The following is a 26,523-nucleotide window of genomic DNA, read 5'->3' as shown; positions in this document are numbered from 1 at the left end:
ATCATCTCTTGCATAAGTTTGATCAATGACTTTATATTAAATTTTAGACATTCTTAACATTGAAACATAAATCATTTGATTATAAAAATAATCTTACCATGACTATACAGGTGTGGAACTGATGGATGAGAAAATTCACAGGCAATATCAGGATTACCTAAAACCCTGGTTATTATGAAACGTGACAGTCCAATCACGTCACCATTGTTTTGTATCATTATCATTTCACCAAATGTTGTCTGAAATCAAATACACTGATATTCATATGCTTATTCTCAATATTCATACTTTTTTCTTCTCTAATACATTTTTGTATTAAAGTCTTGTTTGATAAAATGAAATAATTTCTGGCTTATTTCAATTTTGAAATATAATATATATACATATGATCTGCTGCTTTAGGGTTATTCCAGAAAAGTTTCATAAGGGGCAGAATGCCTTTGATTAATTATTATGTTGATTGGGCGAAAAAGTTCAAAAAATATCTATGTAAAACAAATACTGCACCTTAACTTTTAATATGTTGGGGTTACCCCTTAAATCATGGGCGTTCCCCTAAGCCTGTAAACCAGTTGTTGTCATTGGTTGCTGTCTGTCCTATTTTTTTCTTTTATTGTTTTGTAATTAATCAGGCTGTTGTTATTTTTTGTTCCAATTTAACTACAGTTTGTCATGTTGGCCTTATATAGCTAACTTTAATGTAGATTTTGCTAATTGCTGAAGGCTGTCCGGTTACATATAGTTGCAAACATCAATGCCATTTGGATTTAAGTTAAGAGGTCATTGGCCATCAGACAACATTTAATAATTTTCATATATTACCTCCAAACCAATCCTTAACCATAGAGGATTGAATGATAACAGCATATCTAAAATGGCTTGCTTTAAACCTGAAATATATCAAACATATTGTTTATACATATATTATGATTAATATAGTAAGCACAAGCAATATGTTATGAATAAATAGTATATAATACTTGTTTACCACATATCTTCAAACTGTTATTCAATCAATTCATAAATTGTTTTCAGTTCAGTCTTTTTATTGTATTACAATCATGATTTATTTTATATTTATCAGTTGAATTAAGATTTTTAGATAACTTTCTTATGACTAAATATAAAGTCTGTATGTCTTACTTTTTAACTTTCCCTTCAAATGTGCTGATGAGAAAAAAGTTGATTTCAAATGATTTTCAGTTTCCAGCATTGAAGTGATGGTCCATCACTGTCCAAGTTTAATGTAAGGGTCAAGCAAAAAACAGACAGCTTGTCCAATGCAACCTGCATGTAGCTTAGTTGTTGTTTTTTGATAACATGTTTGCTTTGAGGTTCATGTTACTAACTCTAGATATCTTGGTTTTTTTAAACTTTTGTTTACATACAATATATATACATAAACAAAATGATATTAAACTATATTAAATGTGTCTTATATATAATATGACATTCTATATATAGATAATTAAAATCAGAAAATTTACCAAGATCAGCATGAACTTTGCGGTCCTTCCTAATGTACAATCTATCACTCTCCACTTCAACTTCGACCTTTTGAACAACATGGACCACTTCCTGTGACTGGAACAGTTTACATGCTGCTCTCCTGAGCTGGTTCAAACGTCTGTGTTGAGAATAAGCTCTGAATGATAGAACTTCACGTGTAGGAGCCAGCTTGACATTGTTTCTATTGTTGTCTACACACAAACTTCCAGCATCCACTGAAAAGTACATACTATTAGATACGTTTAGTCGTTGATGAAATCAAAATCTATGATAACACATATCAATTTAGGGTTAGGAGTAAAAAAGTGTGGCATCTTTTTATTAACATCAAATGAATTTCAATTACTTATTACCTTCTTGAAATGTAACATATCTATTTAAAATTAAAAACCCCTTTCTAAAGAATTTAATTGGATTCTACAAATATTTCCATTGAAAACTATAAATGACTTTTAGAAGATTATGTCACTAGAAGTTGAAATAAGTTATGATTTTCAACTTGCTTTAAGTCATGTTAAATGCACAGAAAAATTTTGAGCATAATGCTCTGTCATGGTATAACCTTGTAGATTCTAAAGCAAATTCTGACAATTTATTGCAGCAGGATTAAAGCAATAATCACGGTTTTGTTTCGAAAAAAAAAGTGGAGGCCTAATTAGAATATGCAAGAGTTAACATATTCAAATTCCGTGATGTAATGAATGGTTATAAAAGTGCATGAACTTTGGTACTGAGATTACATGTACAGTCAAATGGATATGCTTTCATCACGATAACAATTTCTTCAGTTACCTTTAACTTTTGTAGTCTGTTGATATTCATCTGGTGGAGTCAGTACAAAGTTCAGCCAATGAACAAACCCTCTTTCTTGTTTTTGCATCCATCTTTCATCATAGTACATATTCTTAGCAGCAAAGGGCATTGGGTGTTTTGGCAAAGCTGAAAAAGAAAAAAAAATTGTATCATCTATGTTTTAACAGTTATGTCTGAATTATATTTTAAATTTCATATGGGATAAATTATCAAACTTCTTGTGTTTAACTTGATATGAGGCATTTTCAATTGTATACTGATTTTATACATGACAAATATAAGATCTCTAAATGAAAAATGAATCAAGGTTTACTGATCTCTTAACTGTATGGCCAAGCTTTCTGTATACATGTAAGATAATTTCTTATATGAAAGTGCAAATTTGCTCTATTACAACTTTTGGTATCAATGGATTTGATTACATGGATTGAAGCATTGGTGTTTTATGTCAAGTGGCAAGTTATACATCCCTATTATACCAGATCATGTAGGTGAGATACAAATCCTGTTTTTTTACTAGACAGACAAGTATCCAAGCTTGATTTTAATGTGCTGGTGTTGTTCCCAAGCTACACATAAAATTCTAAAATCAGTTTAAAATTGTTTTCTTGTAACAAACCTGTTTTAGTTTTCTTCATCAATAGCAACTTTGACTGAGCTACACCCTTTGCAGGGGCTTTGACTCTACCCTGGACAGCTGCACTTCCTAGAAAAAAGTACAAATTCATATTTGTATAAATATGCAATATATAATATATTTGTAAAATAATGAAGTATCTGCATATATAATTATACAACCAATTATATAACTGTGAATGTACATTTAAAGTAATCCAAAATAATCATGGAAAATAACATTTCCATCAATAGCAATGATCAGTCATGTCATACTTTCAAGCTTATTAATAAATCAGATAAAATTGCAATTACTTTTAGTACTCACTTTCATTTTTAAATTTGCATCAATTTTTTTCATCATACTGATATCTGACGATTTGGTGGCTTTGCAGACATGTTTCAATTTCACAATAATATTTGTATTATACAAATATAGCCTTTGTATGAGGTCGATACAAGGATATATTGACCTGAAAGAAGTATATTGACTGAGGACGAAGTCTGAGGTCGATATACTTCTTTGGGTCGATATATCCTGTATTGACCTCATGCAAAGGCTACATTTGTTATATTATTAATTTCCGACCATGTTTGTATCAAAATCGTCATTTAGGTTTGTTGGAACTTTATAGAAATTACATTGTCTCCTTGACAATAACAACACATTAGTTGTTATTTCATTTACTTTTTTTGGGACATCTTATGTATTTGAAGATTTTTTTTCGTCAAATAATCGATCATTGATATCATTTGTTTCAAAACATTAAACAATATCCTGAAATTCATTACATCACGTCACAAAGTATATCGGTTTTTAGATATTCTTTTTGCCGGTCAATATGCTTTTTGCTATCCTCCGTTTTCTCTCTACCTTCGAAAATATAGTTTAACATGTGACTATCTCTAAACGAATCAAATTTGTTAAAATATACGAATTAATAATATAATACTATATCTTTATTCAATGTGATGACCTGCTTTTTTATTGTTTGACAGTGCTTTGCCTGTTGTTTTTGTTTTTTAACATTTCATTTTGCTATGGATTTCTATTTCAATACATTGTATTGCCTGGTTTTCTCAGTCTTTCAGATATATATTATTATTTATCTTTATGTAATGTTGGTCTATTTTCTATGCTTTCCTTAGATATTTATACCTACCTTTTAATGATGGTTGTTTGTTGACAGTACTTTGCTTAGATCTTTCTGTATTCTTATTGTTTCTGATCTCATCATTTTGCTCAATAGTCTCATTAGTTTTACGCCTTTTATTCTCAGACATTCTTGCTTGACTCAGTGGTCTCTTCGGACTAACTTTCTTCTGAATAGTGGTGGTGACAGGTTTGTTTGGCTGCTTCCTCAATGTGGATTTTGTCACAGTAGATTTTACTTGTTTATCAACAGCTTTCGTTGAAGAACAAGAGATAAAGAACAGGCCATTAGGATTTTTGTTCTTATTTTCATTTACAGATGGGTTGATACATGAGTCTTTCAATCGCATGGAATTGTTTGTGTCTTGAGGATTATCTAAGTTTTTTGATAATTTGTTTTCAAATATTGCTGTTTCTTTTGTCATGCTTTCATGATATCCATCTTCCTTTTTCTGTTCCTCTTTGGGTTCCTTGTTCTGATTTTTCAAAGGAACAATAGAGCTGCTAGTGATAACATTTTCATCACAACAGATATTTATCTCGACTTGATCTATGCTAACATCTGCCTCATCAGCAAACAGTTTTTTCTTCTGAACTTCATCTAATTTGAAAATTTTGGGCTTTTCAACAACATGAGTTGATCGTCTGGAATTATCAGGATTTGGTGTCTTTGGCAATAAATGGTATGGAGTTGTAGGAAAACTGGTATTTTTCTCAACAGAATCCACCAGAACTGATTCTTGATAACTATCTTCAACAGAAGATGTATTTTTCTGAATGTTTTGATGCATTGGACTTGATAATTCATCATGATCACTTACATTTCCTGAATTATTTATTCCTTTGAAGGTTACAGGGGTCAACTTTGATTCATCTGGTTTTTCCCAAAATGACCGCCTATGTTTTTTCCTATCTTCTATATCCATATTGTTATACACTTCCCTCATTGGAGTGTCTAAATTTTCAAATGTAATACTGAGATCACATGGTTTTTCCCAAAATGATCTTCGCTTAACAGTGCTCTCTGTATTTTCTATTTCTCTTTTATTTTCAGCTAGATGATTTGTTGGAAGTTCAAGATCTGAATCTTTTCCACAATGCTCTGGAGAGCCGTTTTCACAAACATCAAAATTGTTTGTAGGTACAGCTTCAATTTGATTTTCCTGTTTCAAGTCAAAAGACTCATGGGCATGATGGGTCCCTAAATCATTAATAAAATTCTTGCAAACATCTTTAGAAAATTCTCCTTCCCGCATTGGAGTATCTAGTTCAAAAATGATATTTTGGTTAGTCAATCCTGCCTCCCTCATTGGTGTATCTAGTTCCCCATTATTATTCTGTTTAGCTAATCCTGCCTCAAGCATTGGTGTATCAAGTTCACCATTATGATTATGTTTAGTAAATCCTGCCTCCCGCATTGGTGTATCAAGTTCACCTTTGTAGTTCTGGTTAGTCAATCCTGCTTCCCGCATTGGTGTATCGATTTCACCATTGTAATTCTGGTTAGTCAATCCTGCTTCCCGCATTGGAGTATCAAGCTCAAGATTGTACTTTTGTGTAGTCAATCCTGCTTCCCTCATTGGTGTATCGAGTTCAACTTTGTACTTCTGTTTAGTCAAACCTGCTTCTCGCATTGGTGTATCGAGTGAAAAATTGTGATTCTGTTTAGCTAATCTTGTTTCCTGCAATGGTGTATCAATATTGCTATTTTGTTTAAAAGATATTTTACTCAATAAAGGGGATGACAAGTTTTCATTTCCTTCTTCAATGACTGAAATTTCCCATTTTCCAATGCTTTTCTTTTCTAAAGAATCCTCGTCCATATTTCCTGACCCATCTTTTTCATCATCCTGTCCAAAGAGACATGTTGACAATCTTCTTTCTGTCTGCTCAATGAGAGCCTCTGAGGGTTTTTCCTTGGTCACAGTCATAGTGGATCTTTTACTGACTACAGCTGCTAATGGACTGTCTGGCAGACGGCGTGGAGAACCTATTGAAACTTCACCATTGATAGAACTGTTACTATAGACACTTTGTCCAGTATGTGGTGAAAACAACTGTTTTCCACACAATGATCGTTCTGGTGTAGGTAATGTTCTGTTTTTTACAACTGTACTAGAATCTACTGTTTTTGAGACTTCTGTTTTTGTAGTTGTGTGATGTTCCTTCAATGAAGTTGATCTTTCAGGTGAATGAATTACTTGTTTATCATCAATAATAGTACATGTATATGTATCAACAACTTCTGTGATTTTTGTAGTTGAGACGGTTTCTACTTCATCCTGAACTATTGTTTCAGTGGTTATAATATCCTTTTCAATATGGAGGTGACCATTTTGTTTTGACATTTTGTCTATTTTTGCTGTTGGTTTTGCAATTCTCCTTTTATTGTTTATAGGTTTTTTTCCACCTTTTACTATAAATGTTGTTCGTCTTGGACTAGAGGTACATGTACTTGGAACTTCAATAAAAGGGTTGGATTTCTTTTCTGTTTTCATAAATGATTCTCTCCGACAACTGTTTGTATTGTTGATAGTTCTTTGCTGTTGGCTACCTAAGCCAGATGAGGATTTTGTAAATGTTTCACGTCTTACATTATCAGGTTCTGCAGGTTTTAAAGATTTTCTTGAAACACAATTTGTAGTACCTTTCCTCTCTTTCAATACTTGATTCTTCTGTAGTTTGGTCTTTACTGAATCAAGCTGCCTAACTAGTATGTCATGAGGTATGGATTTATTCAAAACTGCATCAGGACTTGGAATATTGTTGGCAGTATACTGGCCTTTTTTATCACCATCTATAGTATTATTCAAATCTTTTAAAAAGGTGTCTGGACTTAAAAAAGTTTTAGGATTTTTATTTGTATTCTTCATGTCATGTGCTTTCTGATTTTCTCCATTTTCTGAGATACTGTCTTTTTGTTGTTTGCAAACCGCATTTTCTGTATTTTGACATAAAGAATCTTGCAAAAAGCTATTTGGTGATATAAAACCTTGTGTTTCAGTATGAATACTACCAAACTTCTGGTTTTCAGGAGTTTGAGGTGTAAGGCTATTAAATCTGTGTTCCTCAACGTCTAAGCCATCTAGTGGAGACCTTTGACTCTCAATATCAGACCGAACAGTACTGTGTAAAATATCATTACTATTAGTTTTTTTTCCTGTTCCGGGTGGTAATCCTATTGGTGACACCCCTAAATCTGGCATTTTCACATATGTACTTGACCTCCGATGACTTTTGCGCCTCTCACTTTCAACATCTTTTTCTTGATCTTGTTGACCAATTTCAACAGCTTCAAATGGTAAAGTTATCTCCCTTGGAGGTTCATTTTCAATGTTGGATTTTTGCTGAACTTGTTCACTACTTATCTTTTTTTCCCCTTTTTGTGGACTATATGACTTCTTAATATTTGCTAAGCTCTGTGTATGAAGAATAGAAAATGGCTTCTGTACTTTTGAACCAAGGAGACCTTTTCTTTTCTGAAAGAAATAAAATACATATAATACATGTAATGTCACATGTCATATTCCATTGTATTCTGATTATCAGGACTCAGTGTTTTCCCTAGGCTATTCAAGCATAGCGGTACCGCTACGCATCAATTTCGACCGCCATGCTTTCATCATTGTCGCTATGCATCCAGCTGAGGTATTCAGCTGCATAAAGATATTGTAAAAACTTACCTGTTAACAAAAACTTTTTTCCAAGCAGTCTGCATTTTAATTTCAAAATTTATCAAAGGATCACTTATTGCAACTCAGATGACATAGATTTGTCATTTGAACTTATTTTTGTCACATTTTATGATTTTTCATTAATATCTTTCGACAATTTCGATAGTGAAGATAAAAACAGAATGTTTAAAAAATATTTTAAAGAGTCAAACATATGTATGAGGCTTTATATAGAAAAATCTACTGTGAAGATCTGTGAACTATCACAAAGAGGCTCAAAATTGTATAGAGCAGCTGATATTTTACAGATGCTATCACAAGTTAGTTGACTGTTCAATATGGATTGGAAGGATAGTCTGTACTAAAAACTTTTCCAACTACTAGCCTGAAGACCAATATTTTGCCATTCTTCTTGTGTGTCTAAAAATTTTGCAAATACTTGCTAGTCCAAATAAAATTTTACTAGTCTGGGACACCAGTCTTGTGGCTAACGGTACAGACTAGTACTGATGATGGATACATGTATGTTCCTTTTGTTGAAACCACAACCCTGTTCTTTTTCCTTGAATCTTCCAAATTAAACTCATCATAAATACAATGAAATAGGTACATGCATGACCAACACAATAAGTGCCCCAGCAGAGAGTGGTCTGCTTACCCTTATGTAGCACAATAAGTCATCTCCTGTTTTTGTAGGGTTTGTATTGATTAGTCTTTAGGTTTTCTATGTTGTGTTTGGGATTCTACATGATGCATGTTTTGGTTTAAAACTTTTTGCGATAGCATGGAAAGTTTGTTTTTCGAGTTTCAATACATGTACAATGTATGAATTGATTTGATATTTTGTTTTTTAACGCCACTTTTCAGCAATGCTTTTGGGTTATTTCGTAACGGCCCGTTTTTATTGGTGGAGGAAGCCTATTTGTAAAGTCATTTGTCAATAGCCATTAACCTGTAGCTAGTTTTTGTTGACAATTACAAAGTATGGGATATCTGTTCACGTTACTCTGACGTCCAAAGGCTGTTTTGCCAGACAAGCAGAGTACTCTCAGACTAACAGAGGATATGTCCCTTATGTTGCAACTACAATCCTATCCCTTTTTCACGAATAAAACCTACCCATATATAAGGTTTGTTACAGGGTTTGTACATTTCTGTACTACAATGTAGGTTTGTACTAACATGCACAACATGACAGATGTGCAAGAACTGTTTACCCTTCCAGAGCATGAGATCACCCCAGTTTTTGGTGGGGACTATGTTGCTTAGTCTTTAGTTTTCCGATTGTGCTTTGTGTACTATTGTTTGTCTCTTTGTCATTTTTTTTAGCCATGGCATTATCAGAGTTTATTTTTGATTTATGATAATGAGTTGAATATCCTTCACTGGCCTTAGGTATATTTTGCCCCTCTTTTATACACCTTATCGCTAATCCCGGCTGACCCGGCCGCTTGAACTTTTGACGCATACAACAATCACAATTTATTTTGTATTGTGACGTCAAAATTTTACGGGAACCTGTGTGATATCCAGTAACAGCGAGGTATCAGGTACGTTCACGCCCAATACACTTTCGCACCCTACATGTTCGCACCTCACATGTTCGCACCCAAGGTCCGTTCGCACCCAATTAAAAATTAAGTTTCAGTTGAATAATTAGAAAATCGTGATTGTTGTTTTAAATTGCCTTTATGTAAATACTGCATGTATTTAGCTTTGTATGAGTAAAACATTGAAAATTTTAAACGAAAAACACAAAAGATAATTTTTTTTTAACACATTGGCCCCTTTGATCTGAAACAATTAAATAAAACATATAGCAATAGATCCGAGACCACAATTGTCGTCCCTTGATTTGATTTTCGTTGTTTACAAATATAGTCCCTAGTGTTGACAGTGGGTTACTTGCCATTAATTTTTATACCCCTTCCAAATTTATTTCTCCATGTTTAATGCCTCATATTGCAAGTAGGGGGGTGACATTACACTGTAAAAAAATTTGGGTCCAGAATTTTAAAGGAAAGTAGTGATTTGGTTCAGGTGAAAAAGGTTGAAAAATAGCACTTCGAAAGCTGCCAAAAGATTTCAAGACGCCCTAAAGATAAAATTGTCCATATTTTGAGTTAGAGGCGATGAAGTTTTCTATAATTTTGATATAATTTGTCCCAAAAGTAGTACAACACACTGTAAAAGTTTCTTTGAGAAAGCGCAGGTGGGATTTTTTTTATTTTCATTTATGTTCTAAAAGAAATGCACTAAGAAATAATTGTGGTCCCGGACCAATATACTAACCAAAATTGATTAATATTTAAGATTTATTCCACCCAAAAATCCCGGTTGTCAGAATCTCACTTTATTTAGAAACAATGATCAGTCAGGGATATAACTCTATAGGGTTATTACAGGAAAATAACATACATTTGTTATTGTGGACTAAAAAATCAAAGAACTGTGATAACATATGTATGTTACATGTTTCAAAGGGACAATATACATCATTAGTTTAGTTAAAATGTATAAAAGTTCTATTGATATTACTTTTTTCTATATGTATACTTAACTATTTAAAGATATAACAGTTCATAGTTTGCCAATTTTGCATAGTACACCTATGTTATTACAGAAAAAATATGCCTGTAATAACTAAAGGGTGTTATCACAGCTTTTCTATATCACTTCAAAGCATTTGCTCAGACATACATCATGCTTAATAACAATGTAGTTTAATTTATTGTAAGAAATAATAACCAGAGCATGTAATGAGGTTCTGCGCAAGTTTCTCAGTAATTCCCAAGTGTCTTATATAATAAGTTACATTCCTTTAATAACCGAGCCCTGTTATCACAGCTAAGTTTATCACTTAATAGCCTCGACTCATTGATTTACCATGGTCCATCAAAAATGTATTTCTTTAATTAAAAAATTAGTTATCAAGACTATGCATTTACTTTCTGTGCAAAGTCTCAAGAGTTCCATAGAGCCCACTATAAATGAAATAATTTTACAAATAACAAGCATATGTTATTACAGATTTAGAAAATTTAAGGTGAAAGTATCTGTAATAACACACGCAAGTTATTTCCTGGAATAACCCTATAGAGTTATATCTCTGACTGATGATTAAAAAAATATTTTAACAATACACTATCCAAAACATGATTAAGATTTATTCAACACAAAAACATGTTGTCTCACTTTATTTTGAGACAATGACAACAAATATACTAATAGGAATCAGAGACATTTGTATTATACGTCTCTGTAGCAATTCACTTGCCAAAACTTGGTTATAAAGTTATCAAACACAAAACCAATAAAAATTGGGCGTGAGCGTGCGAAAGTGAAAGGGCGCGAACGTGATCGGGTGCAAACGTGAATGGCCGCGAACAGACCCGGATTCAAATAGCGATAAGGTGTATTGTTATTTGTTCCTGAAAAATACATACTGTGACTTTCTTTTTTGGTGCTTCCACAGTGCCAAAGACAAATCCTTGAAGTCTGTATGAGTTGTCTACCACAAATAAAATCATTTCTCTGAAGTTGCCTTCATCTTCTGGTTCCCATGTTATTTCAAATGGAAATGTTTCCTTTGCAAGAATAGTAAATTCAACAGTTTGAACTGAAAAATATTTCTTGTGTGGAAACTTTTCAACCTTAACAGTTTGATCATAGTCATGTGGGTTCTTAATAATTAAAGTTCTGCTTTTATTTTGTCCTGGTTTGAGAGTTCCAAAACTGATTTTTGGAGGATTTGTGAAATGTGTCAGCATCAAGATTTCATCTTCTACTTCACTTTTGCGACCATTAGATCGTCTTTTCTTTTCAACTGCGATTTCATACTTTGAGGAAGGCTTTTCAAACCAAGATCTTCTACTTTTTCTGCGAGGTGAGCGTGTACCAACAGCAACGGTGGAACTATTTGGAGTTGATGTTGCAACTCTTTCTCCATTAACCTGGTCTAAAGAATCCCAAATTGCGTGAATTTGGGGTGAACACTCGATTTGATTAACGTCCGCCATGGAAATATTATACTTATGTCTTAGGAGAAGGTATTGTCATAGTTTGATTTATAGCATATTTGCACATGGTCCCCTCTCCCCTGTGTACGATTTCCTTCCATTCCTAAAATTGAATTTCGTATCTTTCAAAAAATTAACCAATGAAAAGTGAATTGCTTAAAATCAACCAATCATATTTACCCTTTCAAAACTTCCTTCGGTAGTCACATGATCTTCAAAATGGAGACTGCAATGTTGACAAAACAAAGGAAGCATGTTTAATTTCAGTCCTTATAAGTTATATAAAATGACAATGAGTAGAAAATAAAATATTCCTGATAGGAAAATAATTTCAACCGACAAAATGATGCATATGATGCCAGTGAGTGGCCATTAAAATTAGTTATATAACCTTGCATTCAATGTTAAATGTTAGCCAAAAAAAAAAAACAGCAACTGACTGTGAGCTTTTATTTTTAGTGCCAGTTGGTTGTTTGTGGTGTCCTGTCATCCGCAACTTAATAAAAAAAAAAACCCTCATCAAAAATCACTGTGGGACAATTGGCCAAAAACAGGATCAGGTCCCAGTACACAGTAGGGTTCTGTAACTGTGTAAGGACTGATCCTTGACGGCATCTATAGTGAAGCAGGTCTCCTCATTCATATTTCTTGGATGCTTGTAAAGGTTTTGAAATCAAAGATTATAATTATTTATTTTATTTATCTTACTTTACACCAGGATTTGTGTGACAGTTAACCTACCAGAAGTATCAATAACAAAATGCTAACAAATTATATACTAACAAAAGGAGGCTATAAACTACAGAGTTGCGCAAGTTTGAATACCAATATAAATGGATTGAAACAATCCTTACTGATACTAAATGATGTAAACACAATTCTCTCAGGTAACATACATGTGCCTTTATACACGTTCCAATGAATATAAGAAATATACAGATTTGATATTCTGCTGCTACCTTTTGACATGTTACATGTATTTGCCCTAAATTTAAGAAGAGTGTTTGTACAGCTACTTAATTTGGGCATACACATGCTTATAGCTAGGTCTTTCGTATACATAAATTTATAAAATATTGCTATTTATAAATTAATGTGAAACAGAAAGATATCAAAATAAAGCCATTGATAAGAATTATGAAAGTATTTTATAACTATCTTGTGCATGTTAAAGTAATTGAATACCATTTGTATTGATATGCCTATATACTCCCAAACTCTTTCAAATGCTGTTATTCTAATTTTTTTTCACAGGCAAATATGAGTACAGATATATGTTCAATATCAGTCAGTGATTGACACCCGCCATGATTTGCAAATGATCTATTTTTATTTCCAATCATACAGCTATTTGAAATTATAAGGTATTTGTAAGGAAAATATTTTTCCCAATGAAGAATGAACACCTTCATGTACTAGTCTTAATTTTTGTTGTTGTTGAAATGGTACATTTTCAATACCTCTTTCTGGAAATTATTAAGTCAAAATTTAATTGGAAGATTTGTCTTTCCCTCCATATTTAAGTCATAAAAAAACAAAATAAAAAACCAGTGCATCTTCTAAAATTGAAGTTTCTAAAGAATTTACTTAAAAAATCAATTGAAATAGAACTATTGCAATTATCCTTCTACTAAACTAAATGCAAATGTGATATTTCATTGTTTTTTGTACATGTATGCCACCATACCAGGGAATTTTATTTGAAACTATTTACACAAATCTTTCAATCTGTGATTTCAGTTACTTTAAGGCCAAACAAAATAGAACATGTGTTTACTGTCACATGCTGAAAAAAACAGGGTAGGTAGGTAGGGATTTTTTTTTATTACATTGAGTCTATGGGAGAAACATTGTAACTTTAACAGTGCTTTTAAAATCAAAAATGGCAAACAAAACTTTAAGGTAGGTAGGGGTACAGTAAACACACATACCTGTTTTGGGGCCTAATAGTCAGAAGTATATCAAAAGAAGTGTACTTTTTTCTCACAATATTGAAAGAGAATGAAAAAAAAATCCAGTAATTCTGTAGTAAAATAATAATGAAAACAATGTTATATGTTTTAACCCTTGTGTTGTCTGTTTTTATTAAACTTTTATTCATTTTTAGATTATCTCTTGGAATCTTCACATTCCCCTTCTTTTTTTTGCAGTACATTTATAATAATGCTACAATTACATTTCAAGTACAAGTGTCCTTTTTTTGTAGGAATATTTCTCTACAAAACTCTCCATTGAGCATTTCTTATTTGAAAGTATATCAGTGAAGACCAAAAATGGTAAGTAGTATTAAAGAGGGGGATAGGACCTTTATCGGGACTTCGGGACCGGGCATTTTTAAGCTTGGGATATCGGGATTGACCCTTTCAGGATCAGGGATTTTTTTTCGGATTTAAATTTATTTGTTTATTTTTAGATTATTTAAACCAGGACACCTCCGGACCCCCCCCCCCCCCACCCCCTTCATTAAAACCATTCTGCAGCTCACTGTCATAGCTTAGAGTCTGAGATATACAATAAGATATATAGTAATTTTAACATTGTGCTGCATCAGTTTTTTCTGAAGTTTTCTGAAGTTATAGAGATAAATTGCATCATTACTTTTGTAGCGATCAGTGTATTATTATTTGTAACATAACATGTAATATGGCATTTTTTCTTTGAAGTTTTTACATGATAATCTGCTTTACTAATAGTTCAGTTTTTGAAAAACCATGGTTTGAAATAAAGATTTATATGTTATTCCATTAAAAAGAATCTTGACATACTTTGTCCTTGAAACTTCATGTAGATAGGCAGAGCTTGGACAATGGCTTTATCTGATATTTTTTATGTTAAACCATGATTTAAAATCCGCCACTATGGTACGTCTCCATGTGATGGACAGTTCAGTAAATGCATGAGGACAAGGATTTCATTTGTTTTACAAATAGGACTTCTATTTCTGTCTCTGACTTAATAATTTCAAGACCTCTTACAATGGGGGGGGGGGGGGGGGGGGCTGCTTATACCTGAGCCAGAATATTTTTATTTTATAAATGCAATTAAATTTTGTTGCAATACAATTTTTTTGGTGAAAATCTTTTTTTTTAAAGAATTTCTTTATGACAAATAGAGCCAGAATAATTTGTTCTAAAGATTCACAGGCCCCCAAAAAATCAAATGGTATGTGTCTTAGAGGAACCTGAGTTGCTCAATTTAGAAAAATAACTTTTTGTCATATCTAATATGCCGTATTCCCAACTGATCGGTTTTTTCGTGTGTGTGCTAAGCAGTGGGCTAAAAACGACACTCCCCACTATTTTTTTATTGGATAAAAAATCACCAGGCCACTTTTGAATGATGTTACAAAACATATACACCACCGCCTTACTCATTAACATATTTAAACGAAATTCATCCTGCGGATTCGTCGTTTAAATATGTTAACTTGTAAATAGCGTGGTATAATAAATACTTACACAGTGTATTTATAGTGATCTGTTAAATACAATATATATGGCATAAGTAACTGCGATATTGGGTTAGAAGCACAGACCCAATATAGAATTTACGGACCCAGTATATATCGTATCAGGACACTAGCACAACTGTGAAACTAATTTTATCTTGTCTCCTATATACTTTTATGAATATCGTTGTTTAAAAGCAAACAAATGTATATTTAATATTTGGTATTAAATAAGTACTGTGCCACTGTCTCCACTTGTTGCACATTTATATTTGTATATTGATGCATCCAATCCTTTTACTTGCAAGTTTTTTGTTAAAGAACCATCATTTGTTTTAATGTTAGTCAACCTTACAGTACTGAATTGAGTGTGCAATATATTTCCTTCACTTAGGTAGATTAGCTTCTGTTGAAAATGTTTTCTTCTGCACCTAAAAGACAACCAGATATTTGAACCAAACTTGGTTTGTCTAAATGAAAAATACCAGATGATTCTTATAATGAATCAACCTTCAATAATTTTTATATATAGAATATGGGTGTAAAACTTCAAGTTGAATATTTTCTTGTCAGCTATACAACATAATCTATGAAAACTTAATGTAGGGAAAAAATCCTTTCAGGGATACATGTACCACTTCCAGTATTTAAAGTTATAATTAGTGTAATTTGAAACATGATGACAGTTGACTGTTAAACCCTTAAGTATTGCATGTGGATTCATTTCGGTGGATACTAATTATCATGGATTGAGATAAACTTGAATTTGCATGGATATTTGATTTCATAGCTTTGCCAAAGTTTGCACCCAAGCCTATAGAAAAATTGTAACTCTTTGAAAATTTCATGGTTCAACTGTTCCCACAAAATCCATGAAAATTGGTATCCTACCAGGGGCGGATCCAGCCATTTTCAAAAAAAAAAGGGGGGGGGGGGGGGGGGTCCAAACCCAGAGTAAAAAGAGGGGGGGGGGGGGGGGGTGTTCCAACTATATGCTCCCATTCAAATGCATTGATCGTCCAAAATAAGGGGGGTTCCAACCCCAAAATCCCCCTGGATCCGCCACTGCCTACGAATAATAATGAATCCACAGTACTTCAGGAAATATGATCAGTACTTAAGTTGTCTCTTTCTCTACTCATGTTCTCAAGATATAACCATTTAAACATGACATTTAAAATTTTCCTGTAAGGTTCTAACCCTCATATACTTCTTTTGGCCACTTAAAGTACCCCATTTTAGAACCCATGCACAAACAAAACATTTTACGCACAACTAGACATGAAAAAGATAGTAGAAGCTTGAAATCTCTTAACTAGATATTGATTATTTACCTTGTTCTTTCTACTGCTGAAACAAAGCAGCATCAAAAAGATGAGAAAAATAGAGAAATCTATGAATCTGTCAATGGAAGTTTAAAGACAATATATACAATATAAAAATAAGATGTGGTATGATTGCCAATGAGACAACTCTCCACAGTAGACCAATTGACACAGAAATTAACAATTATTGATCACTGTACAGCCTTCAACAATGGGGAAAGCTCATACTACATAGCTTGCTTTAAAATGCCCTGAAATGACAACTGGAAAACATTTCAAACGAGAAAACGAACAGCTTAATTTATGTCTCAGAGACAGATTAATAAAAGGTTTTCAAAACTTGTTTCCAAATCTCATACATTTTTTTGAACTTGTTGTAACATTATAATACTTTATTGTTGTAAATTTTTCAGTAATAAATACTGTCTAAAATTATAACTAATTTATGTTAAAAATAATGAATGAAAAACATAATTATGTGTAACACAGCAACAAACAACAACTACTGATTTGCAGGTTCTGACTTGGGACAGGCCCACACAGAATGTGGCTGGGTTAAACCAGTTTATAGATGTTATCCCTCCCCTAATCTGGGACAGTGATGTAACAGTAAAACATAAATACAAACTATCAAAATCAGTTAAAAATGGCTGAACTCATCAGATGGATACAAATAGAAATACATCTAATAAAAAAACACAAAAAAACACAAAGTGGACAGGTACTTGTACATCACAGGCACTTGTCTCAGAATTTTTTTTCCTTTATATCTTAATATATTAAGGTATATAGGGGAAAAAAATTCTGAGACAAGTGCCTTTGTATGAATTGAAGGTTCCAATAGGTTCCAAAACTATCAAGCAATATTAACTTTAAGTGGATTTGGCTGTTTAAGTTCCCTTTTGGTCATATATCACTCAAGAATATAAGCTGAAGCTGTTCTACTGGGCATGATTCTCTCTCTGTGTTGAAGACCTTTTGGTGACCTTTGTTGTCTCTATGACATCTCCATTCTCTATTCTCAGTATTCGTATTATATCCTTAGCTTGAAAGTTTTTTTAGTATTGAGACTAGTGTTCTCTTATGAAGGTAAATCTAGAAACGAATGAATGAAACAAATAACCAAAAACATTAAAGAATTTATTTCATTTATTTAAAAATTGTTAAACATGTAAAAATGATTCTTGTATTTTTTTCAGATTTGTTTTATGTCTGTATTATAGTAGGACTAGTTACATTATGTTTAGAAGGATTAAGAGTACTGTTTCTGTACTTAGAAAGTCGAGTTAGACAACATCCTCTTACATATGGTCAAACAGATGCACATAGTCAGGATAAAGCTCCTCTCTTTTCTTCACTGTCCATTCCATCTTCTATAGAAAGCATCAGAAAAAGGAGGTAGGTATTAGACAGATAAAAAATATTTTATATATTAACATTTCTATTTTAGGTGGACCTGCAACTTTTGTTTGTGGAAGCAAGGCATATTGATCCTACATTCCATTGGTCTCAGCATTATCTTCATTTTTTTTTTTTTTTTTTTTTTGTGGTTAAAAAAGTGTGTTCTAACCATAAATTGTTGTCAAAGCAGTTATAAAACTTAGACCTTCGCATAGGCCGATCCAGGGGAGGGGAAAAAATTGGTTGATTATATAGGGAATCACTGAAGCATGACTGGATTCCCCCCCCCCCCCCCCCCCCCCCCCCCCCCCCCCCCCTTGTGAAAGTTCTGGATCCGCCACTGAGAAGCTTTAATATGATCAAGACATTATCTCAAGTTCAAATCTTGATCTTTTTTGCGGGGTTGATTTAACCATATTTTACTATGAAAAGGACTTTTTAAAATATTGTTATTCTGAACTTTTCATTAAGATACAGTCTAAGGTTTAAGATTTTCAGATATCAATATCTTTTTGTCAAACATGTATCATCTATATCATCAACATTAAAGTTGCTATGAAATTTCATGGCTTTGCAGTATCTAAAAACCTTTGTGATCACAAGTACTTAAAGGGGATAAGCCACGACCTTTTTGGTCAACACATACAAGTTAAAAAAAAAAATCTTTATTTTTTTCAACATATCATTATTTAACCATTTTTGCATCTTAGATCTAGCTATTTTTGTATGATATGTTTTGGTAATATGCTTATTTATTTAGGATAAACATAATATCAAATTTTATTCTTTTGCGAATTTTCCCCTTTAATGTAATATTGTCTAAAATTAGGAAGTTAACTATGATTTTATACCTAAATGACTGTGCAACAGTTAAAAAGGTCAAGACCTAGAAGATTATGTTTCTAGTATTTAATAAAATTTAACTAAAGCTATTCAACTGTCACCAGTTTTGTTAGGAAATTAAACATTAAAACCCAATCTATTGTGTAGTTTATTCCATCTGGTATTATAAAATTCAATAAACTCCAGAAATTTCTAATTTAGTCGTGATTTCTTGTTTAAGCCTTTTAAATGAAGATAAATGTCCAAAAAAAAAAGAAAATAATCAACATCAAATTGTCATTGATTTACACTTTCTTGTTATTTTTGTCTTTTCATTTCATGCTTTTTCACAATTTTATTTTGAGAAAGTAAAGTATTATACTGCTAAAAATTTGCTGTGTGCATGGGCAACAATTGTAAAACTGATCATTCAAAAATTGTAGTCATCTGTTCAATATTTAAGCTTTCATGATTTTTTTAAAAGATGTATTATTTCTATGAAATTTTGATGAAATCTTTGACAAGATTACTTTTATGCAATTCAATGACAGGTCAAATCGTTTATTGTAGCATCCTAGAGGAAATACTTTGTCCCACTGAAGATCTAATACGTTATATTGGTTTTCGTGTTATGTTGACTGACTTTTGCATTTTCTCATCAAATTGGAAATTTGTAGAGAAAACTGTCAAGGTTTACAAGTGAATGATACAATATTTTCAGACAGAAGAGTTTTTTAACCATCAAGTATATAATTTATTCTTCAAATTGATGTACCAAAGAGGTATTAGTTGACAAAATTGCTTTAAATTATTGGTTAAAGATGTTAGAGAACACAATTATATAAAGGTCAAAAAGACTTTTTTTCTGGGAAATTGTTTTCTAATGTCTATCTTCCTAGCTGTATATAAGTGCCTATAAATAGCAGCATATGACATACAAATCTATGGGAGTGTGGATTAATCAGTACAGAGATTAATTCAATTACACAAATAAAATTATAGATTGCCTAACAATGTAATTTTAACACACTATTTAGTATGTAAATATTCTTATGTTTAAAATATTTACAAAATGATGAAAATAAACTGTATATAGATATAATAAGGTGGGGTTGCCTTAATATATTTTGAGAGAACTACTCACAAAACCTTTACCTGAAAATTTTGTATGTATGGAATTATTCCATTTTACCTATACTGTTGAGATATTGTTAATGGTTATTGGATGATGATACTGTAAAAGAGGGACGAAAGATACCAAAGGGTCAGTCAAACTCATAAGTCTAAAACAAACTGACAACGCCATGGCTAAAAATGAAAAAGACAAACAAATAACAGCACACATGACACAACATAGAAAACTAAAGAATAATCAACAGGAACCCCACCAAAAACTAGTGTAAATGAGCTTGAACATAACATAAATGATCACATTTCTTCATGATTAGTGATAATGTTTGTGAAGAAAAAAGTAGCTATATGTCCTCACTCAGCTTCTACATAAAATTAACCTTGCTTAATTGAGGTAGCACAATACAAAGAGTTTTGTCTCCCCCAATCAGATAACTTTAAACTGATTAAATTTTTTTCATCCAGCTCTGAAATTTATGAATGAGGAACTTAAAGAAAGATGAAATATTTATATTTCTAATGGTAATAATTTCATTAGTTTAAACATATTTATTTAAAGTGGATTAGGAAACAAGTTTTGCAACTTATATTAATCCCTTTCCACTTTGCGAGTGCGAGTGCTGCCTTGTAGCGGCATTAGCCCACTCTTTTTCGAAATCCACAAGGGTGTCTTTAACGTGCAAGAGATTTGACTCTCTCTTACCCGGGTCAGCCATTTATTGTCCCCTTCCAACGGACTATCATCGTTTCCTCAAGACCATACTCGCAGATGGTGTTCATTATTGCTGGTGCATAATACTTGCATGTAATAAGTTGCTAAATTGTGAATGAAATAAGCTTTTTTTGTAGATTCATAGCATTCCAAAATGTTTGATAGATTTTTGAGCAACACTGTTTGACCTACAAACAAAACACAAAAGAAAATTTTATGACATTTGCCAACTACTCTTCTTTGGTTTAATTTACTTCAGATTCTATACAGATAATATAATAACAGAGAGATCACATAGATGTCAGACATCTGAAATATGCCATATGACTACTGGAATGGGTCACATAAACCTTCTTTTCATGTTTTTTTTTTCATTTGGAAGATATGAATTTTAAAAATATCAAACCAAGAAGCTGGAGCAAGTGTTTCTGATCAATGGACATATTTTCTGTTTTAATTTTCAGATTGAAGTACCACTGTTTAGCATTCATTACACATATTATAAATGTTGTCCTGGGATTTCTCATCATGTTAGCTGTTATGTCCTATAATGTATGGATTGGAGTATCTGTGTTGTCTGGTATGTACATTTTATGTCCTATAGTCCTGTCTGGTAGGTAGATGTAATATCCTATAATGTATGGATTGTAGTATCTGTGTTGTCTGGTATGTACATTTTATGTCCTATAGTCCTGTCTGGTAGGTAGATGTATTATCCTGTAATGTATGGATTGTAGTATCTGTGTTGTCTGGTATGTACATTTTATGTCCTATAGTCTTGTCTGGTAGGTAGATGTAATATCCTATAATGTATGGATTGGAGTATCTGTGTTGTCTGGTATGTACATTTTATGTCCTATAGTCCTGTCTGGTAGGTAGATGTAATATCCTATAATGTATGGATTGGAGTATCTGTGTTGTCTGGTATGTACATTTTATGTCCTATAGTCCTGTCTGGTAGGTAGATGTAATATCCTATAATGTATGGATTGGAGTTTCTGTGTTGTCTGGTATGTACATTTTATGTCCTATAGTCCTGTCTGGTAGGTAGATGTAATATCCTATAATGTATGGATTGGAGTATCTGTGTTGTCTGCTATGTACATTTTATGTCCTATAGTCCTGTCGGGTAGGTAGAAGTATTATCCTGTAATGTATGGATTGTAGTATCTGTGTTGTCTGGTATGTACATTTTATGTCCTATAGTCCTGTCTGGTAGGTAGATGTAATATCCTATAATGTATGGATTGGAGTAACTGTGTTGTCTGGTATGTACATTTTATGTCCTATAGTCCTGTCTGGTAGGTAGATGTAATATCCTGTAATGTATGGATTGTAGTATCTGTGTTGTCTGGTATGTACATTTTATGTCCTATAGTCCTGTCTGGTAGGTAGATGTAATATCCTGTAATGTATGGATTGGAGTTTCTGTGTTGTCTGGTATGTACATTTTATGTCCTATAGTCCTGTCTGGTAGGTAGATGTAATATCCTATAATGTATGGATTGGAGTATCTGTGTTGTCTGGTATGTACATTTTATGTCCTATAGTCCTGTCTGGTAGGTAGATGTAATATCCTATAATGTATGGATTGGAGTATCTGTGTTGTCTGGTATGTACATTTTATGTCCTATAGTCCTGTCTGGTAGGTAGATGTATTATCCTGTAATGTATGGATTGTAGTATCTGTGTTGTCTGCTATGTACATTTTATGTCCTATAGTCCTGTCTGGTAGGTAGATGTAATATCCTATAATGTATGGATTGTAGTATCTGTGTTGTCTGCTATGTACATTTTATGTCCTATAGTCCTGTCTGGTAGGTAGATGTAATATCCTATAATGTATGGATTGTAGTATCTGTGTTGTCTGGTATGTACATTTTATGTCCTATAGTCCTGTCTGGTAGGTAGATGTATTATCCTATAATGTATGGATTGGAGTATCTGTGTTGTCTGGTATGTACATTTTATGTCCTATAGTCCTGTCTGGTAGGTAGATGTATTATCCTATAATGTATGGATTGTAGTATCTGTGTTGTCTGGTATGTACATTTTATGTCCTATAGTCCTGTCTGGTAGGTAGATGTAATATCCTGTAATGTTTTGATTGTAGTATCTGTATTGTTTTGATAAGTATCTGTAATGGCCTAGTATGTATGGATAGGATTATCTGTGTTTGTCTGGTAAGCAGATTTTATTTCCTATAATTTATTGATTGGAGTATCTGTGTTTTTTGCTTGAAAGCTGTTTTGCCCTTTTATATATGGATATAGAATATCTGTTTTGTTTAGTAAGTAGATTTAATGTCCTATAACAAAATCGGAAGGAGTTTCTGTATTGTTTGGTAATTAGCTCGAAATGAATAAAGTATCTGTGTTGTAATATCTGTGTTGTCTGGACAATATGTATAGATAGAAGTATCTGTGTTGTTATATCTGTGTTGTCTGGACAATATGTATAGATAGACGTATCTGTGTTGTAATATTTGTGTTGTCTGAACAATATGTATAGATAGTAGCATTTGTGTTGTCTGTCATAAATGTCTCTTTAAACAATCATTAACTTTGTTCTTATATGTTTAAATATAATTAAACAAAATTTTAATGAACAAATATGATGCATCAGTTCACGACACAAAAACTTTACATATATTTGTCAAAAGTAATAACTCACAAAATCCTTAAAAAATGTAAAAATCTAATCACAGATTTGACTTGAATTCTAATTATAATACATGTATGCATTAAAGAATAAAACTACAGAATAGCTCCAAAAAATATTGACTATTATAGGGAAGAAATCTTATAAAAGCAGCAAAAAAGTATCATTCAAACAAAACATTGCTAATATATCATTTTTAACCGGATTTTTGTGTCAAAAATGTTGGTTATTGATTTGGGGATGTACGGGGGGCGGGCGGTCAGGCAGTCGGGCGGGCGTGCGGGCGGCAACCAAATGTTGTCCGTGCATTTACTCATGAAGCGTTCAACCAAACCTTTTAAAATTTTAATATGTTGTTACTGACAACAAAATGGAGGTCAAGTTCAATAATGACGATTTTGACTTTTACCATTCAGGAGTTACGGTTCTTGAAAGTTTAAAAAATGTTGTGTCCGTGCATTTACTCATGAACCGTTCAATCAAACCTTTTAAAATTTTAATATGTTGTTACTTAGTTTATATGTTGTTATTGTTGACAACATGGAAGTCAAGTTTGATATTGATAAATGCCAGAACACAAATAAATGTTAAAGAATCCGGTTTACTGTCATTTTGACAGCTCTTGTTGTTCTAATTTCAGGAGCAGGATTAGGACATTTTCTGTTTGGTACTGTGAAGAACAGAATTCATCTGAAGTATCCAACAATAGCGCCATCTGTGAGGAGCAATAGTTCAGTACAAATTAACACTGTAACAGAAACACCAGAATCTGATGTTATAATGTAGTGATCTTGTCTTCTTTTTTTTGCTTTTCTAGTCAACTGTTTATATTTTCATCACCCTATTCCCAAGGACGGGACATACTGCTATATTTCCTATGAAGTAAAAATCATGCAATCTGATTGGTAAAATATCTGAATGTAAATAACACCTCACCATAGTATAACTATTAACCAATCAACTGCATTTAATAGAAGGCACAAACTATCAAGCCTCTGTGTGAAGGGTTAAAAAAAGGCATCTATGTTTTGGCAAATTTTATAGTTTATACCCCAGTATGTAAACATGTGTATTGGAAGAAAGAATTTTTCCATAGATCATCTAAGTATAAAAATGGTTAAAGGAATTTGTCATACGAAATTAATTTTTTGATTTGGTGAATATATGAGTGTACAAAATTTTACACCCTTGTTAAATTTCACACCCCCCTGATAACACATGATAACTAACATTAACTTTGCCTGTCAGCCTATCACATCTCAGAAACTATAAATCAGAGCTTCCTGAAATTTTGAATTGAGTTTTATGTGAAGTTATTTGTTTTGTGTAATTAACTTCAATAGTTTTCAAACCAATTATTAAAATACTCACACATACTTAAAAATTGTGCACTTTATGTTATAACACTTTTATAGTCAACTCATACATTTTTATATTTAAAACAAAAATTACAAATTGTTTTGTGTACATTTTAAAGATAACAATTCAAATATTTTAGAAGTGCACTACCCATATTTGAAGAAATACTCCCATATTTTAATATTTTTGTCATTGTCATGAAGAAAAAAACTGAAATTCAGTTATAATCATTTTTTAGTTATTTTTTATTTTTTTAGTGTTGGGTAAGTTGGAAGTTTTCCACAATAACGAGGATGGGTACAAACAGGTGAATATTCGCTTAAGCTGTTATCATCAATTATGCTATCTCATATTGGAAGAAATATCATTTTTAAGTCTCTGAATACATATTTTTTTTCATGATCTGAACATTTACAGAATACCATTAACCAACTAAAACAGGCTTTCAAAGATTGATTTTGATAATTCAATTTTATATGTTTAATACAAATGGTTAGGATTCTACTGTAGATGGGATAGATATAGTCACAAAGTCAACCAAAATAATTTTGTACTTTCATTTTTTTAACTAAATACAAATATTCTTTGGTGGGTTTCATATCACAGGAAAACTAGTTGCAATTTTGATACATGTCATGTTAAGCAAAAGACAAATTGTTGTACAAAAAATGGTTATCAAAATATTAAAATGATACATTAATGCAAATGACTGTACAGTTAAGAGATAAGAATATGAATGAAAATATTTGATTTTTTTTAATTCATCTCCTCATGCAAAACATGCAATATTGTTTGTATTTTATATTACATTCATTTTTATAAGATTAATGTTGATGTATATTTTACTTAATTTATTTATTGCTAAGTTTGAAAATATGCTCTTTTATAAAAATAAACTAACACTTGGTCTTTTATCAAAATTTTGTGTTCACTTAGTCAAAATGAGCTATATAAGTATAGCCATATTGTGGTGTCTTTTGCTCTCACAGTTAGCTACCATGGTCAATTCTACATTGAAAATTGCCTATTTTGTGGTGTCTATTGTTCTGACAGTAAGCTACCATGGTCAATTCTGAATTGAAAATTGCCTTTTTTTTTATTAGATTAATCTTAATTGAAAAGACATTTTCAACAATATATATGCTCCATTCAATTGAATAGGAAGAGGATATTGTTTAGGTGGTGATGAGGTTCTGACTTCCATCAACTGTGCAATTGTTCAATAGCTGGCTGATTTGTGATGGGAAGAATAGAAATTTCGAAATTCAAATAATAAACATTCACTATAAAAAAAAAATAAGATATTAAAAATATGTCTTTGAGACAGCAAGCCAAAATGAAAAGACATCTATAATTTATTTTTAATAAATCATATCAACACAAAAAACTATTTTATAGAATTGTCCTTTTAAACTAAAAATAAAGAGAAAGTTCATACTGCCAGATAGAAATCTCAAGATAGAAATTGTGTACCAAATAGGTTTATTGTTTTGAAAACAGTTCATCACTCTTGTCTGAATTTTTCATTTGCCCAAAGCTACGTACTTTAAACGTACTTGTATGTAGCCATGTCATCGAATGAACCACCTAGACCTAGTCTGTCATCAAGATATATGAAACAAACGACCAATTGTTGACCAATTAAAACCATGTCCATCAACCTTTAAAATTATCTGGAGCACCCTTCAAATCCAAAAGCATGAACTCTTATCATAATATTTAAATTAAGAACAATAGCAATGTAAACATGTGTTGCAAGTGGTTATATTCATTATTATCACAAATCAGCAAACACAGTTTTTGGCTGATGTGCAGTGTTGCATTTCAACTGCCTATATTCAATTAAAGATCATGCTGGACAACATATACTGAATGCCAATG

The 26,523-nt window shown here is 32.1% G+C and overlaps 2 protein-coding genes across 2 annotated transcripts in view; one reads left to right on the top strand and one right to left on the bottom strand.

Annotated features, from left to right (window-relative positions):
- Nucleotides 1–11,933, bottom strand: part of LOC139512683 (abnormal spindle-like microcephaly-associated protein homolog) — a 31,417-nt gene extending 19,484 nt beyond the window's left edge. The window contains exons 1-7 of the mRNA XM_071300480.1: nt 11,211–11,933; nt 4,101–7,569; nt 2,942–3,028; nt 2,302–2,448; nt 1,488–1,724; nt 823–890; nt 98–239 (exon numbers count right to left, since the gene is read on the bottom strand). Coding sequence (XP_071156581.1) covers nt 98–239; nt 823–890; nt 1,488–1,724; nt 2,302–2,448; nt 2,942–3,028; nt 4,101–7,569; nt 11,211–11,783 — 4,723 coding nt within the window. The 5' untranslated portion in view covers nt 11,784–11,933. The remainder of the gene's footprint in view (nt 1–97; nt 240–822; nt 891–1,487; nt 1,725–2,301; nt 2,449–2,941; nt 3,029–4,100; nt 7,570–11,210) is intronic.
- A 50-nt stretch (nt 11,934–11,983) lies between these two features.
- LOC139510641 (protein SLC31A2-like) lies at nt 11,984–24,556 on the top strand. The gene is made up of 5 exons (XM_071297191.1): nt 11,984–12,144; nt 13,990–14,059; nt 17,756–17,954; nt 21,087–21,202; nt 23,924–24,556. Exons 1-5 carry the CDS (start codon nt 12,127–12,129, stop codon nt 24,067–24,069), a joined length of 549 nt encoding a protein of 182 aa, XP_071153292.1. The 5' UTR covers nt 11,984–12,126; the 3' UTR covers nt 24,070–24,556.
- Nucleotides 24,557–26,523: the final 1,967 nt, after the last annotated feature.

This window comes from Mytilus edulis, chromosome 2, assembly GCF_963676685.1.
Source record: "Mytilus edulis chromosome 2, xbMytEdul2.2, whole genome shotgun sequence".
NCBI lineage: Eukaryota > Metazoa > Mollusca > Bivalvia > Mytilida > Mytilidae > Mytilus > Mytilus edulis.
Note: the sequence above shows the minus strand (reverse complement) of the source record. Positions and strands in the feature narration are given on the sequence as shown.